At 30.3% G+C, this 15,279-nt stretch overlaps 6 protein-coding genes and 1 long non-coding RNA gene across 14 annotated transcripts; 3 read left to right on the top strand and 4 right to left on the bottom strand.

Annotated features, from left to right (window-relative positions):
- The first annotated feature begins 45 nt into the window (after positions 1-45).
- Positions 46-4,288, top strand: LOC132906531 (uncharacterized). Of its 2 annotated transcripts, XM_060958808.1 has the most exons (4): positions 46-774; positions 1,262-1,614; positions 1,708-1,919; positions 2,018-4,288. In XM_060958808.1, exons 2-4 carry the CDS (start codon positions 1,333-1,335, stop codon positions 3,174-3,176), a joined length of 1,653 nt encoding a protein of 550 aa, XP_060814791.1. In that variant the 5' UTR covers positions 46-774; positions 1,262-1,332; the 3' UTR covers positions 3,177-4,288. The 2 variants fall into 2 exon arrangements, with proteins under 2 accessions (XP_060814791.1, XP_060814790.1); XM_060958807.1 differs by lacking the exon at positions 46-774 and having other exon boundaries at positions 1,158-1,614.
- Positions 4,209-6,712, bottom strand: LOC132906537 (uncharacterized). The gene is made up of 8 exons (XM_060958822.1): positions 6,520-6,712; positions 5,948-6,442; positions 5,653-5,861; positions 5,500-5,573; positions 5,314-5,425; positions 5,191-5,253; positions 4,954-5,111; positions 4,209-4,880 (listed from the first exon to the last, which is right to left on the bottom strand). Exons 1-8 carry the CDS (start codon positions 6,710-6,712, stop codon positions 4,748-4,750), a joined length of 1,437 nt encoding a protein of 478 aa, XP_060814805.1. The 3' UTR covers positions 4,209-4,747.
- On the top strand, positions 6,700-13,422 carry LOC132906544 (ribosomal RNA-processing protein 7 homolog A). 4 transcript variants are annotated; one of them, XM_060958832.1, is made up of 5 exons: positions 6,700-6,817; positions 12,241-12,298; positions 12,378-12,710; positions 12,797-13,099; positions 13,179-13,422. In XM_060958832.1, exons 2-5 carry the CDS (start codon positions 12,244-12,246, stop codon positions 13,262-13,264), a joined length of 777 nt encoding a protein of 258 aa, XP_060814815.1. In that variant the 5' UTR covers positions 6,700-6,817; positions 12,241-12,243; the 3' UTR covers positions 13,265-13,422. The 4 variants fall into 4 exon arrangements, with proteins under 4 accessions (XP_060814815.1, XP_060814816.1, XP_060814814.1 ...); XM_060958833.1 differs by lacking the exon at positions 6,700-6,817 and adding an exon at positions 7,991-8,000; XM_060958831.1 differs by lacking the exon at positions 6,700-6,817 and adding an exon at positions 8,554-8,636.
- On the top strand, positions 6,813-9,538 carry LOC132906545 (FAD-linked sulfhydryl oxidase ALR). 3 transcript variants are annotated; one of them, XM_060958835.1, is made up of 3 exons: positions 6,813-6,883; positions 7,188-7,373; positions 7,546-9,538. In XM_060958835.1, exons 2-3 carry the CDS (start codon positions 7,290-7,292, stop codon positions 7,936-7,938), a joined length of 477 nt encoding a protein of 158 aa, XP_060814818.1. In that variant the 5' UTR covers positions 6,813-6,883; positions 7,188-7,289; the 3' UTR covers positions 7,939-9,538. The 3 variants fall into 3 exon arrangements, with proteins under 3 accessions (XP_060814818.1, XP_060814817.1, XP_060814819.1); XM_060958834.1 differs by having other exon boundaries at positions 6,853-6,991; XM_060958836.1 differs by lacking the exon at positions 6,813-6,883 and having other exon boundaries at positions 7,116-7,373.
- Positions 7,493-7,787, bottom strand: LOC132906555 (uncharacterized). The gene is made up of 2 exons (XR_009657996.1): positions 7,656-7,787; positions 7,493-7,576 (listed from the first exon to the last, which is right to left on the bottom strand). It is a non-coding gene; the product is annotated as an uncharacterized LOC132906555 (long non-coding RNA).
- LOC132906539 (transmembrane protein 145-like) lies at positions 7,860-10,539 on the bottom strand. Of its 2 annotated transcripts, XM_060958825.1 has the most exons (5): positions 10,373-10,539; positions 9,578-10,004; positions 8,923-9,512; positions 8,531-8,802; positions 7,860-7,975 (listed from the first exon to the last, which is right to left on the bottom strand). In XM_060958825.1, exons 1-4 carry the CDS (start codon positions 10,466-10,468, stop codon positions 8,533-8,535), a joined length of 1,383 nt encoding a protein of 460 aa, XP_060814808.1. In that variant the 5' UTR covers positions 10,469-10,539; the 3' UTR covers positions 7,860-7,975; positions 8,531-8,532. The 2 variants fall into 2 exon arrangements, with proteins under 2 accessions (XP_060814808.1, XP_060814807.1); XM_060958824.1 differs by lacking the exon at positions 7,860-7,975 and having other exon boundaries at positions 8,345-8,802.
- On the bottom strand, positions 13,294-15,013 carry LOC132906542 (integrator complex subunit 15). Its single transcript, XM_060958827.1, has 4 exons — positions 14,677-15,013; positions 13,972-14,593; positions 13,599-13,900; positions 13,294-13,525 (listed from the first exon to the last, which is right to left on the bottom strand). The coding sequence occupies exons 1-4, from the start codon at positions 14,753-14,755 to the stop codon at positions 13,437-13,439; spliced, it is 1,092 nt and encodes a 363-aa protein (XP_060814810.1). The 5' UTR covers positions 14,756-15,013; the 3' UTR covers positions 13,294-13,436.
- Positions 15,014-15,279: the final 266 nt, after the last annotated feature.

Here is a 15,279-nt window from a genome sequence, read left to right as displayed (position 1 = left end):
TAGAGCAGACTGTGTCGATCCAGCGTACGACGACCTTAAGCTGCTGCACTTCCAAATTCGCGCATCGTTTCTTTCTGACCAGTATTTTATTATACTGCAATGCATTTATATCTTTTAACAGATAAAATAAGATAGATTATAAGAACATGATGTATAAGCGATGATTACCTTTAATGTTATATATAAGGATATATTCAATATTATTCGTGTGAATTAAAAAATCGATATCAGGCGTACGCGCGGTAATAGAAGTTGGAGGCTTTCTGTCCCGTTCCCCAGATTTTTTTAAAAATCTGAATAAAAACATTTGAAAATTTAATTATGATTTATGATAATTTACTATAAGTAATTAATTCCAAATCAAAATGACGGAAATTGATTGATTGAGTAGTCTAAACACACTTCGAAGTATAATTGGTGACATACGTTTGATAAACGAAAATGTAGAATGTAAAGATGGAGAAACACTGGAATTATTGCTTATTCAATTTTCGCGCTTATCACGTTGGTATAGTACGTAGAATAGTTGTATGTATTTAATTGTATCATATTGCAGTTTATTGGAAGCATTCAACGATGTGTAATAATATGTGTAATATGCCTTTTTTAACCTGTTGTACAAAATTCTGTACAATGCACAAATACAATTCATCTTACTGAAATATCATAAAACATAATAAATCATACTTTATTATTATGTTATTACCTAATTGGTCAAATTTTTATTTCATTAATTTACGAGTTTGAAGATGTGAATTCCATTTAGATACTAAGGTACCAAAAGATTAAAAATTGAAATACTCACCTTATAATATTTCTAAATAATACAATTATAATCTTTAAACATTAACAAACTATATAATTACGATTTTACATCTAAACATATAAGAATTTCGTCATTAAATTTATCAATTTATTAAATGTTTCAACACATTGGGATTGACAATGAAATTTGTTAGAGTGATATTATATTAAAATTTCGAAATATTTTTATACGTATATCATTTCTATATGTTAGTGTCTATTAATTGCTTATAAAACTCATGTATACATTATTATTATTACTATTATATTCTGTATAATATACATATATATATATATATATATATATATATATATATATGTTCATTACTTCCAAAGTAGAAAAAATTAATTAGTAAAATTTGGATTTTAAGTTTCAATTTACATAAAAATTTTGATAATAATTTAATAAAATACAGTGACGCTGTATTACGAAAAATACAAACAAATATCTCTTCAGATCGATTGGATCAGTCACTTAAATGGCGGTAGTTTGTATACATGTTAAGTGCCGCAGAAAAATAACCTCTAATGGAGAGGATAAAACCGGTAGAAAACGTTTCGAAATGTATCAAAACTATCTGTCCATCGCCGGAGGAACTTAGTGTCATAACGAATAACGTAAAATGTGATAAATGTGGACTCGTATTTAAAAATGGGCCGAGATATCGGTTACACGACCTTAAAGTACATCAACGTAAAAATTTAGATAAAACAATAAAAGAAAATGTACAATATCATTGTCCGGTAGAGTCTTGTATTTATGCTCTAAAAGCCGAAAGACATTTTAGTACTATGAAATATCTTAAACAGGTTAGTGTTGTCATCGTAAAACAATGCTTTTTTAATGAAATTGATCAATGTTTCAATTACGACATGAAATTTAATATTCTGACATATATTTAGCATTACCTTAAAGTACATGCGAAAAAAACGTATGCATGTACTCGTTGCGAAAAAGGTTTCTCTACCGAGTCAGCAAAAGAAGGCCATATGAGAGTATGTGGAATTGAATTTGTATGTTCTTGTTCAAAAATTTACAGCTCCTATGAAGCCTTGCTCACACATGCAAAACGATCTTTACATACAATAAATGATAAATATAAAAATTCTTTAAGGTAAGCTGATCATGAAAGATAAATATTTTAATGTTCTATTGTTTGACATATTTAAATACAATATCATCAATTTATATTAATTATTAACATTTTCACAGGCGCACAAATTCTAAAACAGTGAGATTAATTCTATCCAGTAATCAAACAGAAATAAATAAACTAGTTACAATACTACCAATAAATCAAAATGAAAATAAAATATCCAATCCTAATAATAATACAATGCAGAAACTTACATCAGATATTGGTATACAAACTGATGAATGCAAAAAGAATAAAAGAATATCAAGTCCATTAAAGTATGTTAACAATAGTTGCTATCATAATGGAAAGTGTGGAATATCTAAACAGACACAGACAAGTATCCCTCAAAGAATTAGACAAAATGTAATGTCCATGGAAACACAAACAATACAAGCTTCACAAGCATTTAAGAATTCGCTGAAGCTTCAGAAACATGGAAAAAATTCTGTATCTCAAAATTCTGATTATACATTGTTAAAGGAAGACCTTAATCTTGGCAACTTTACAGCTTCAAATCTATTTCCTAGCAGTCCATTACCACTTCGCCATGATGATGGGTTACAAGATTTTTGGGAAGATAAGAGTACATCGGGTACTCAAACAATACCTGAAAAAGACATGTTTGAAGTTCTTAATGATAATGTTACTCAGACAGAGTTCGAAACATTTTATAACCATAGTACAAATCCATTGATACAATGTACTCCGAAGAGTACAGTTGCTTTAATGACTTTACCTTATGTTGAAGAAACGTCGACTGTTGTTGAAGGATATTCCTTTGTATCCTCAAATAGCATATCACGATCAGATCCCATGCTTACAGACAAAACTTTTGATGATAAGTTTAGCAGCATAGAAACTCAAACGGAACAAGCTTATTCACAATCATTTTTTGATTCAGATCCATTAACTAGATCATTCGCTTTAAGTTCTACCATTGAAACACAAACTACAAATAATCTTGACAATATGGAACTATTATATAGTAATACATGCACACAAACATGTAATGAAATGCTACCGACTGATTTAGGATTATCTAATATTCAAACACAAACACCCTGGACTCAACTCGAGGATACTACTGTTTCTGCCGAAACACAAACAAAATCCTTGATATGTGAAACAGGTTGCAATATATCAATAGGTGCATGTCGTTCCTGGTTAAGTACTCAAACTAGTCACACTGAAACACAAACTGACTTACTTAGTATTTTTGAAGGTCTTCAATAATAAGATATTCAATCTTTATGCATATGGCAGTATAATAATAGATATTTAGAAAAAATACTTTATGTATAAAGTGAAAATAATTTGCATTTGGTATTGTAAAATAAGACTAATTTTTCGTATTGTTATTTAGTACTTTGGTATTTTTTATATCTTGTTACAAATTAATTATTTAAGTTTCTGTATGTGTGCAATTTGATGATGGAATATTACGTGCATTGATCAAGAACTGTATTTCTTTAAAAAGAAAATGTTTTGAATTTACTGTATTACACATTAGCCACTGCCATGATTTGTTTATACATGTGTTTCCAGAATAAAAACATACACATTGCAGGCAATGTAATTTTTATACATATAACTTATTGTTAAAGCTATTAATTTAAAACTTGCATTATGAAAAGTATTATTAATGTTCAATTCAAGTTTTAAGGGGGCAAATAAGCCTTGAATTAAAATCTGTTTTTTAACTAAAATATAATGTCATTTACACACACAAATAATATATGACAAATAAATTGAATTAAGAAATTTGAAGGTGTATAATAATAGACTCAAATTATTGCATTTCAAAATAATCTACGGATGTAAAATATAAAATTATTATTACAACATACCTATGTTAAAAAAAACACTTTTCATTTATAAATATTAATTCATAAGTTTTAAGACGTTTTCATGTCATGTATTATAAAGATAAGACATTTTGTTATAATACAACATATGGTTTTGAAGTTTTTAATTTAATTAATTTTCTAATACATGTAAATAGAAGTATGATCTTTAGATCGAAATATTTGCAATCGTTCGTGTGTCATGTACAAAGATAATTTTTAAAAATTTAATTTTTTTGTATATATTGTATTATTACTATACATTGCTTAGAAAAACATTTGTCAATTCGCATAATTACAACCTTATTTGAAAGGAGATTCATGCTTCTGGGACTCAAGAGTCATATACCCCCTTAAATAGAAAAATACATAAAGAATCTTGTCTGCTTGAGGTGTAATTGTTTAACTGATAGTTTCAACATTTACAAAGAAACGGAACATGTAATTTGAAACTGTACACGTAACATTGTTACAATAACTATTAAAATATTGTTTTTTTTTTTTAACAATTGCGTTGGAATTATGCATTGAATCCCAACCAGTGTCTTCCGTTATAGCTTCACGTCAAAACGTACATATAAAAGTTAAAATCTTTAGCTTTTTCTTTGCTCGGAGCCGCATGGTGACAGATCACGGTTAAGCTATTGTTTTATTCATGTTTGTTGCTAAGGTTTAAAATTACACTTAAAAGGTCATGCTTTGCCAAGTAGGGACGATATATAATTGTCATACACCTAGAATTATATAAGTCGAAATTCAAGAGCTATTATTAACACATAAAGATACAACAAACATGATATGAATATCATGCTTTTTAATCGAATCAAATCACTAATCGACTCCAAAACGGGTACTCAACGCAATTACGTGAGTTCAAGGAACTTATTAACACAGGTTGGGATACATGCCATAAAAGTGAAACAAGGGTAGTATGCAGAAAAAGATGTACACAAGAATGTATTAAAGTGCAGGACCAGCAGCATTATCTTCATCAAAATCTGGTAGAAAATCTTTGGTCCGGTCTTCTATCCTATTCATATTTTCAAGTACTGAAGCTAGTACTCTTAAATTGTCCACGCCAGACATTAGTTGTCTATAACGATTCCAATATATATTATTATTTGAACAACTTAATTTAGAAATCTCGTTGAAATGTAATTTTTTACCTTAAAGACACTTCTGCTGATGAGGCAGCATGTCTCAAATCACCTGCTAGTCTTTTTGCTGTCTGATTCATGTTTGAAGAACCATATTCGCTTGTATTTCCCGCCGCAATCCCAGCTCTAAGCTCTTTGTTTTCTAAACGGAGTAACGATATCTCTGTCTGCATTAACATTATGTTTTTCATTTAATAATCAGGTGCGCTATAAGATATTTAAAAAGAGACGAAAATCTATACCAACCGTTAAAGATTTAATCTCTTTTTTCAATGCCGAAATAGTACTTTCTGCATTTACCGCTCTCCTCTATAGAAACAAGATATATTATAGATATAAATTAGATATGTAGAACATTCTTGTACTCACTGTACTACGTTTTAGATTATCTTCAACTTGTTCCATTGCTTTTTCAAGATGGATTGTCTCTTCATGATCTACTTCTTTTCTAGATACCAATTCTGATTCTAATAATTGAATCCTGTAACAGACATTGTATAAATAAATTAGAGAATATATTCTATTATTAGAGTTAAAAGAATTTTGAAAATTTACTTTTCCGATTTCTCGTTAATCTGTTTTTGAGCTAATTCTAATTCCTGCCGCAATCTTTCATTTTCCAGCAGTAACTACAAAAAGAATTGATATTTTATAATTATAAAAATTATAATAAATATATCATAATTTAAAATCCAAGATTATTCATACCCTCCTTTCTGTAGTCTCTGCACTATTTGGAATAGATCCAGACTCTGTTGATAATGTTGTCCTATTATGAATAGGACCATCATTTAAAAAGTCTGGTAAAGATTTTGGAACATTTGGTTCACTTGCCCCTGAGTGAGAACAATCTCTTATAATCACATTCGACTCAGGATCAGGCTCAACTGTAGATATTGGTAAATCTAATGGAAACCCTAAATAATGAGATACTATAAATAAACAACCTACATAAATCATGCTATAATTAATAATTAGTTTTAACATATCACTTTATAAATACCTAATGGTTCTGAAGTTTCAGTAGATCCTATACTAGATCTAGCAAAAACAGGTAAATTTAAATGGGTGAAACAACTTGTATTTGGTAAAGATTGATTCCTCTGAGGTATTGCTTTGTCCAAATTTCCAGTTAGATCAAACGAAAGATCACATGAAGCACTAGATCCGTTCTTCTTTGATTCATTTCTAAGTCGAGCTTGCCTCTGTTCTACACTGTTTAATGCAAAATCAGGAAGATTATCCACATCTGAAATTGTCTGTTGTTTGGGCTCATGATTTAGATAATATTGTTCTATGACCAAATGATCTTGCACAAAGTCTGGTAATTCTGTTGGATTACGAGAATAAACAGCCGAACTTTTCTCTAAATTATACTGTGTTGGAGATGAATAAACTTTTGGACGAGCTCCAGCATTTTGATAATTTATTTGTGAACCATTTTTTAAAAAATGCTTAAAGCTAAAAGGATTCTCTTCAATTCTCGACGTATTTTGTCCTGTAGAAAATAAGAAACAACAAATATTAAGCTAATTATCAGCTAAATTGTTTGACAAATACCAGGTTAAATCTAACCTGTTTGAGGCTCTGTCTCAGTACGATTCCTAGCAAAGTACTCTTTCGATGTATTTCTACAACTCCGACATCCCGTTGTTACCTCTTCTTCGGAAGATGAAGATGACGAAAACATGACCTCTCCGACGTGACGCCTCGCATTTTTAGATACGGATCGAGACGAATCATTACTTTTTTTACGACTCGCCATCATCTATGTAGAAGATCAACTTTACCGACGACCGTATCATTTGCGGTGCATTCAAACAGTCAAAACTGCACTTAACATTTGTCACTCGCTGTCTGCAGGTCGGGTCAGGTTAGTCATATGTAACATTTTCTTCTTTTTCATCACTCAAGAACTCAATGTGAACGTAGGAGCGGCGTATGTTTTAAACTTTTCTATCTGCATCTTCTGTTTCGTAATATAAAGTTATTCTTATATTCAGTTCCTTATCTGAAATGAGTTGCAAGTGATCATGTATATATAAAGGTATACATATGTATATACATACATGCTTATATCAATATATATTCAAAGAAAATTAGCTAATAAAATACTTATCGTGAATTGAAATAATTGATGATAAATATAATTTTAAATGATTGATTTAGTAAATATTTGTTATTATGTCGAAATGTGATACGGTAATATGAAATATTTATATGTTAATTTTTCAATGTAATAGGTGCGTGAATTATAATTTTGTGATAGAGGTTATCTTCCACGTGGAAATATCGTTAATTGCGGCAATTTTTAAACGAATGTATACTGCGATTTTAAATACAAAATGTCTCACGAAAAACCTTGTCGTGCATGCATGGATTTTAAATCATGGGCAAAGAATCAAAAGAAGGCTTTCGATTCCGAAAAGGTATAAACAAGGATTTTTTAAATAAAGCTGTGTACGATACATAAATTATCATTCTTTTTAATAGTAATGTCAAAAACTAATACCGATTAGTTTCTAAAACGTGAAAAATAGTATTACACTTTATGTTGTGAAATAGATTATTTATTCTCACATATATATTTTATTATGTCAGGAAACTGAGAAAATAGAGAAGAAAAGTCCACCTGTAAATAAAGTTAAACGTGATGATTGCCCATTAGATAAAGATGAATTAGGTTCAAGAACATGGTCATTTTTACATACCATGGCAGCATATTACCCTGATAATCCAACTGATGAACAAAAGTTGGATATGTCAAAGTTCTTTCACACATTTTCCAAGTTTTATCCTTGTTCTGTATGTGCAGAAGATTTACAAGAGCAATTAAAAAAAATTCCACCACAAACCAATTCACAGTCACAATTGAGTCAATGGCTTTGTATGATACATAACGAAGTAAATAAAAAACTTGGAAAACCTGAATTTGACTGTAAATTAGTTGACCAAAGGTGGAGAGATGGCTGGCTTGATGGTTCATGTGACTGATGATTATTAGTTGTGATTGTAAATTTTGTAATGAAACCTATATGTGATATAAAAAGCACCATGTAAGTTTTTTGTAAATACTTGTAGGAATGCTATAATAGTTAAAAATATTAGTATCACATATAAATTAACCGTTTGAGTCCCATGGGTCTTTGGAAAAACAAAGTTAACAAAATCCCGAATAGCGCGATAGCTCTTGTCTTAATCGATTGCGAAGAGAACCAAGCGGCGCAATAGCGCTCGTCATATTTGTTAGTTTTATGAAATACATCTTTATTATTATATGGGCGTACTATTAGTTTATATATATATCAAGTTTTTTTTCAATAAACATTATTGAGAAGATAAGAATGAAATACAAAATATAGTTGGTCGTCCGTAGCGTTCAAATGTACTGGGTCTTCTCGAGGCAAAATCTAAACAGCGCGATCACGCTGCTTGGGACTCAAACGGTTAATATTTATCTTTGTTAAATAATTGTTAAACATAATGTCCTTTCTTAATTATGAACATTAAAAAAGAAAAAAAAAGTCGAAGTAGACTCATACAATTGCAGTTATACAGGTTATTAGGTGTTTTGAAGTATCCTTACTATTAATGTTGCAAAGTAGATGGCGTTAAGTGTGAAATAGTGAATGCAGAGCTTGTTGTTCTAACATGAGGTTCATAACTATGATCTTGTCCTTCACCACCAACAGGCATGACCTGACATGTTCTAATATGAAATGGAAAACGTTTGTTAGCCATAGATGGTCTAGTGATGTATAAAAATATTATGTGTCCCATGAAAATAGTCCATAATAAAGATCCTTTAGCAACGCTTTCTCGTACCCACTCATCTACTAATAAAGTAATGCAGAGTACCTATAAAATTATAAATATCTTTTTACACATTGTAAAAAGAATAAATAAATTTTTTACAAATGTTTTGTTATATAATATCTAACATTGTAAATGCAATTAAATGCATAATCTTTCATATACCGTTAATGGATGACATAAAAACCATGCTGATCCCAATGAAAATAATGAACCATAAAAATGAAGTTTTGTTGACATTTTTCTAACAGTCTTAAAACATCGAAGAGAAAATATAATCCATGCAATCAATTTCAGTATTATTAATCCATAGCCTGGTGGTGACTCATAAATATACAATACCAATCCAGGATCAAAGACATCGGATTGGTAAATATACAATGAAAACTGACAGAAAGAAATCAGACAAATAAAACATATAAGCCATCGAGTTTGTCTGGCTGTTAAAACGCTCTTAGTCACTGTAAAACCAAGAGCCAGTAATAACATAAGTACAGTGTACAAAATGTCTGAACATGCTTCTAGAAGTTGACCTAATAAATAAGCATTTTCTGTTGGTATTCCTCTTAAACCAAGATTTATGTAACTATAAATCTCAAATAATATTCCTACTAATTGACAAAGTAGCGAGGCTATAAATATTTTGTAAGAAACATGTAGTAGTCTTCTTGCCCTTAGTTGTATGGCTATGTAAAAACTGAGTATTACAAGTATCACGTAAATACAAGCAATTATTATCAGTTCTGGCAGTATATCTGAAATGAAAATGGATTTAATTAAATAGCATTGAGTAATTTTAAATCAATACAACGTTACTTGCAGAATTCGTCTGCTGAAAAATGTTCTTTCCAAAAATGACCATGCGGCGCATTTGTTAGCGATATCCAATACGACACATTTAGTCCAGTTTTTGATGAACAATCTGCTAGTGCGATGAACCACCATCTCGGTCGAGATGATCGAAATCTTCGATAACTAGAACATCGTACTGTTGTTTCTTCTTCTTCGACGCATCCTGATTGTTCAGATGTTAATGTAGATAATGGTACTATTTGACCAATTCCGTCCCAAAGTATAGCTTCTTTTTCTATGCATGTTTTATTCGAAGGGTAAACGCTTGGCCATTGATCAGGCGCATCATAATATAATAGTATTTTTAAATCTTGTTCTTTGCCTCCCAATTCGAATTCGTACCGAAACGTGCCTTGTTCCGTTAAGAAGCAAAATCTTGCTAAAAATGCCCAATTCTGAAAAAAATTACAGCGATATAGAATGGAAAGAAATCAACAAATGTTTAGATTAATAACTATTAAGAAAATTATGAAAATTATGAAATATATAGTATATATAATTACGAAATATAATTCTTGATAATTAATGATACTAATGATACTTGATAATACTACGTAATATATAGAAACATTATATACAATGTAACAATACAGTTTATATTTACTATCTCTATTTGATTGAAATTAAATGTGGTAATAATTAACATATATTTTTAGAAATAGCATATTTTTATTAATTTACTTTTACGCGTTATTTTTCAAAATTTAGTATTAATATTATTGTTTCAAAATACACTTAGAAATTCGAAAAAAATGCTTATTACTTCACGTGTTACAAGGTGTCCTCGAAGAATTTTGGTCTCTGAGTATGTTAATAAAAAATTAAATAACATAAAAAAGAATGACAATGTGTTAAACATAGTTAATACACGACCGTACAATTTTCCTGAACTGAAATGATATCTACATATCTGTAATATGTTACCTGCTACCTGCTGTTTTTCTCATGATCAATATTTCCCTGCTATTTAGAGCTATGTATGCATTTCAATTAGTGTATTGATTTATGTTGTGATAATAAATATTTTACATATAAAATAAAAAATATTGCATGTGAAAAAACAATAACCAATGGTAAATATATAAATTTTATATTTTTTAATCGTAATTTAGAGCTTTAGAATCGTTTTATTGTTTAGTGTATATTTTTTATGACCTTGACCTTTCTTCACGATAATACCATAATAATATACAGGGTGCGCCGTTAGAATCCGGACAAAAGAAGTTTTGTGCAGAAAGTTGTTTATTTAAGTCAATACACAAAAACACATGAAAATGTTGTTATATCTCATTTAAAGGGTCCTTGCTGAGAACTTTTATTCTATGTAACCACCCTCTGCCTCTATGACCTGCTCTATTCTTGCTCTAAAGCGCGAGCACGCTGACTTCAACTGGTCGCGTTTAATTGTCGCGAATTCTGACTCGATAGCAGCTCGTAGGGAGTTGACGTTGGGGTGCCTGCATTTATTAGTTTGTCTCTCGATAACGCCCCACACGTAATAGTCCAATGGGTTTAGGTCGGGACTGTTAGGAGGCCAGAAATCTTTCGACCAAAACATGTCCACATTGTCAGAGAGCCAATTTTGAACAAGATGACTTGTGTGAGCAGGTGCGCCATCTTGTTGAAATAAATACGGCCTTCCAGAAGCCGTAATTTCCATCCACGGCTTTATTACTGTCTTCAGGACCTCCAAATAAACCTCCTTTGTGATTCTTTCGCCTTTTTGGAAGAAGTGCGGAGGCATGACGTCGCCCTCACTTGAGACAACGCTGAACTTTTCTCGCCGGAGAAGGAGAACCCTTCTCGAACCACTCTGAGGCTGCGTATCTCTTAGCAATGTCGTATACCGTCGATCTTGGGTAGCTAAAGAATTTTATAATTTCGACCGGCGTTCTCCCGGCGCGAAGACTTTCTATAATCGCCGCTCTTCTATCGTATTCCGGGTTTTGCTTAACGAGTTCTGTCATTTTGAGGTTATAGAAGACTTATTGACATATTTAACTAACTTCAGAGTCAATCAGCACAAACATCTGAATTCTAATATGGTGGGAACTACAAATTGAATTCTGTCCGAATTCTAACGGCGCACCCTGTATAACAAAGTAATATGTATACGTATATGTATTGAGTGTAACAGGAAATATTAAAGATTGTATTTAAATTATATTGTTGGAATTAATATTTTACAATAGAAAGTGTAATTAGAAACTTACGAGTCTACTTAAATTTAGTAAATGATACATATGGATATAAAAAATAATGTTATTTTATAATTAATAAATTATTATATATAAATCAATTTCTTGGACATTTTTTATTAAATATCAATATTTTATTTTAACTTAAATTTGTAACCATTACTAAGAAAATATATATAAAACGATGACAAAGAAGTCTTTTTGTTAAAAATGCTAAATTAGTTTCATGCTTTAGCCATGCGTGTCGTCTCGTACTAATTGAAACGTAAACACGTATTTTGTGTTTTACAGTGCAATGATAATTCATATTAACTCTAAGAAAATTCCTAGTATCTCTAAAAGTCATTTGTAATCTTTATATTATGTGTTGTAATAACATTCCTAAATCTAAATTAAAAATTACTATTAATTTCTGTTATTAATTTCAATAGAGGTTATGCACAACGAAGCGATCATGAAAAGTAAAACAGGAAATCTTAAGGGTTTTAAAAGTAGGTATTCTTTGTTAAATACAATAATCAGCTTATTTATCTATCTGAATAAATTTTTATTCAATTATTCAACTTGTAGCATTATGGATTCAATTTGACGAAGAAGCTACAGATAAACACCAACTATTTTTTAAAGAGCATTCAATTAGAAATCAAGAACCTATACATCCTAAAGGAAGAACACTATTTATGTTAAATATTCCTCCTTATATTACACATAAAGCATTAAATAAAATATTCAGTGATTTGTGTGGAACTGTTTCTAAAGTTTATTTTGCAACCCCTAAAGGATTTAGAACAGCATATATAGTTTTTGAAAAAGAATCTGCTTTAGAGAGAGCATTAGAAATTTCTGAAAACTATGTAATAACATTAAATAAAGAGAAAAAGATTTGTTTTACAGGAGTGGAAAGTAAGTTATCTAAACATTTATGCATGGATTTATTGGATATCTCTCTATGTAAAATACCTCTTAATTCATTTTAATAAATTTAACAGAATGGTGCTTAAACTATAATCGTTCAGTATGTAATGAGAAGGAAATGAAAAAGAAAATTGAAACTTATATGCAGAACTATGATCAAAAAATTTCTGAGAAAATAGCAAAAGAAAAAGCTATGGCGGAAGAAGCAGAAAATGATGGTTGGACAACAGTAACAGGACGAAAGAAAAGAGGACAGTTTGCACTTTCCAGGAAAGAATCTACTATTAATAAAGTACAACGCAAAGAAGAACAAAAAAATAAGAAAAAGCAATTACTTAACTTCTATACTTTCCAAATTCGGGAAAGTAAAAGACAGAGTAAGTTTTATGTCAGATTGGTCTTAATAAATATATACAGAATTTTGATATTGGGGGTCTTATTAAATTTTTTTTACAGATTTAGCAGAGTTAAGAAAGAAGTTTGAATTAGACAAAAAGAGATTGCAAGAACTAAAATCTAAGAGAACGTTTAAGCCATTTTAAGATTGTGTGTATAACATAGATTAATCATATCAACGTGAAATATATATTTATTATATTGTAAAAAAATTTTTTTTACATTTACAAGTATGGTTTTGTATGTATATAATTGTACTTGAATTTATATACAGTTTCACAAAATAAAAATAATTATAATAGAAGGTCAATAATGTAATTAAGCAGCTTTAGATGCATATGTCTGTAAAGTCCATTCAATTAAGAAGTGTTGATACGATAAAGGCTGTAACAAAGCCAGTAACTCTTCTGTAAAACAAAAAACGCAAATTAATCTTTAATTAAGGACTAATTTTATACGTTAAATGATTATGATATGTACGTTTGTTTCCATAAATACAATTTGCAGACATAGCTGCACTAACAGCTTGTGCAAGGCGTTCCATAGCTAACTCACGCGAAATAGAATTAATATTTGTTTGAGATTGTAAACTAGTTGTTAAAGTTCGAGTGGTAGCAGCAAAATGCTGTGCAGATATAGCATGTTTATTATTTCCGCTATTTTTTAATCGTAATACCGAATCCATAAGCAGTTGTTGAATTTTAGAATACAATTTCTTCTGCTCCTCAGAATATTCTGTATTTTCTGTACCAACTGAACGTATAGGTGATAAAATACACCACCTAAGACAGAGAGTTATACAATTATGAATACTTTATACTTAATTTTATGCAAAATTTTTCTTTTGAGTTACCTGAATAAACCTGCTATTGGAGTTATTGGTGTCATTGGAATGCCACCGGTTGGTAAAGCAGGATTATCCATCAAAGGAGTCAATAAGAGACTTGGGTTTTCATCTATCCATTCTCCTACCAAACTGAGCAGTTCTGCAGGTGGATATTTGTCCTCATAGACTTCACCTATTGCCGTTAGTAAGTTGGCAGTGAAATGTGGTGCAAGAACAGGAAGCTGCTTCAATTTGTCAATAGATTTTGGAGTAAGGACAAAATAGTCATTAAGTACATGCCTTGCTAATCCAACGCTCTGTGATGAAGTAGAGCCTAATTGCTGCATCCAAATTCCAGTCGCATTTAAGACTGCTTTATTTTGAGTGGCAATGGCTAAAGATACTAAATTGCCTAAGATTTTGTATCTAGGACTATCTGCAGGAAAAAGGGATAAAAATACTGCGTTGCGTACAGCGGCACTTCCTCCAGGACTTTGAAAAAAATCGCTTAGAACTTCTATTAATTGCAACTCCTGTATCGCTGTTGTCAAGCTGCGCTTTTTTCGTTTCTCTATTTCTCCGAATACAAACTCTGATATTAAATCTAGTTGTAGATCCATTTGTTTCCCAGGTCTGCTGCATAATATTTCTTTAAAAATAGTAATAAAATTGAAAAATGTTAAAAAATATAAGATTGTCTGCTAACTTAACCTATTTCAACCAATGTCTTACCGATTCTGCATAATGCCTCTCTAGCGCAGTAAGGAAAATCTAATTTTCGCAGATTTTGTTTTATATCATTCCCTGCCATTAATGTATACGTGCCACTATAATATCTAAATACATTTAAAATAAACTATTCAGTCTTTGCGTGATATTTAATAAGCGCTTTACCAAAACATTGAATATATTTTCTAAAGCTATAATTCCGGATTTTTATGAAAGCGATATGGTTTTGGTAGCTAACGAAGACTGCATATTGATTGGTACGGTGATATTTTTTTAAATTTCTGCCACTAAATATCCAATAAATACGTAGTTAAGTCTGCTGGTATAAACGCGCGAGGAAGAAAAATATTTCTGCAATTTATTTCATATGCCTGTATCCTTCATTTAATTACGTTAGATTATGAATTAAAATTTTACTGTACATACTTTTTATACATTCAATTATAAATAATATAATTTTTATTCGTAATCGATATGCAGGATATACAATGTGATACCGAATTTTTAAAACCGAATAACACAATATATTATTTAAAATAATATTATACATTGAAGCTTAATATTTTTATGTTTTAAAACATACATGATACAAAGAATAGTAATTTT

Source organism: Bombus pascuorum, chromosome 4 (genome assembly GCF_905332965.1).
Source record: "Bombus pascuorum chromosome 4, iyBomPasc1.1, whole genome shotgun sequence".
NCBI lineage: Eukaryota > Metazoa > Arthropoda > Insecta > Hymenoptera > Apidae > Bombus > Bombus pascuorum.
Note: the sequence above shows the minus strand (reverse complement) of the source record. Positions and strands in the feature narration are given on the sequence as shown.

Bases quoted from the DNA above. Each gene is read 5' to 3' on its own strand.
- LOC132906545 (XM_060958835.1), top strand. From the start codon at position 7,290: ATGTCTCACGAAAAACCTTGTCGTGCATGCATGGATTTTAAATCATGG. The intron at 7,374-7,545 runs GTATAAACAAGG...TTATTATGTCAG, and splicing joins AGGCTTTCGATTCCGAAAAG to GAAACTGAGAAAATAGAGAA.
- LOC132906537 (XM_060958822.1), bottom strand. From the start codon at position 6,712: ATGATGGCGAGTCGTAAAAAAAGTAATGATTCGTCTCGATCCGTATCT. The intron at 6,443-6,519 runs GTTAGATTTAAC...TATTTTCTACAG, and splicing joins TGAGACAGAGCCTCAAACAG to GACAAAATACGTCGAGAATT. The intron at 5,574-5,652 runs GTATGAATAATC...TTCTTTTTGTAG, and splicing joins CAGAGACTACAGAAAGGAGG to TTACTGCTGGAAAATGAAAG.
- LOC132906531 (XM_060958808.1), top strand. From the start codon at position 1,333: ATGGAGAGGATAAAACCGGTAGAAAACGTTTCGAAATGTATCAAAACT. The intron at 1,615-1,707 runs GTTAGTGTTGTC...ACATATATTTAG, and splicing joins CTATGAAATATCTTAAACAG to CATTACCTTAAAGTACATGC. The intron at 1,920-2,017 runs GTAAGCTGATCA...ACATTTTCACAG, and splicing joins AAATATAAAAATTCTTTAAG to GCGCACAAATTCTAAAACAG.
- LOC132906539 (XM_060958825.1), bottom strand. From the start codon at position 10,468: ATGTTTAACACATTGTCATTCTTTTTTATGTTATTTAATTTTTTATTA. The intron at 10,005-10,372 runs GTAATAAGCATT...AATTTTTTTCAG, and splicing joins GACACCTTGTAACACGTGAA to AATTGGGCATTTTTAGCAAG. The intron at 9,513-9,577 runs GCAAGTAACGTT...TTTTCATTTCAG, and splicing joins TTTTTCAGCAGACGAATTCT to ATATACTGCCAGAACTGATA.
- LOC132906544 (XM_060958830.1), top strand. The intron at 12,299-12,377 runs GTAGGTATTCTT...TTCAACTTGTAG, and splicing joins AAATCTTAAGGGTTTTAAAA to CATTATGGATTCAATTTGAC. The intron at 13,100-13,178 runs GTAAGTTTTATG...TTTTTTTTACAG, and splicing joins TCGGGAAAGTAAAAGACAGA to ATTTAGCAGAGTTAAGAAAG.
- LOC132906542 (XM_060958827.1), bottom strand. From the start codon at position 14,755: ATGGCAGGGAATGATATAAAACAAAATCTGCGAAAATTAGATTTTCCT. The intron at 14,594-14,676 runs GTAAGACATTGG...CTATTTTTAAAG, and splicing joins AGAGGCATTATGCAGAATCG to AAATATTATGCAGCAGACCT. The intron at 13,526-13,598 runs GTACATATCATA...TTTGTTTTACAG, and splicing joins TTGTATTTATGGAAACAAAC to AAGAGTTACTGGCTTTGTTA.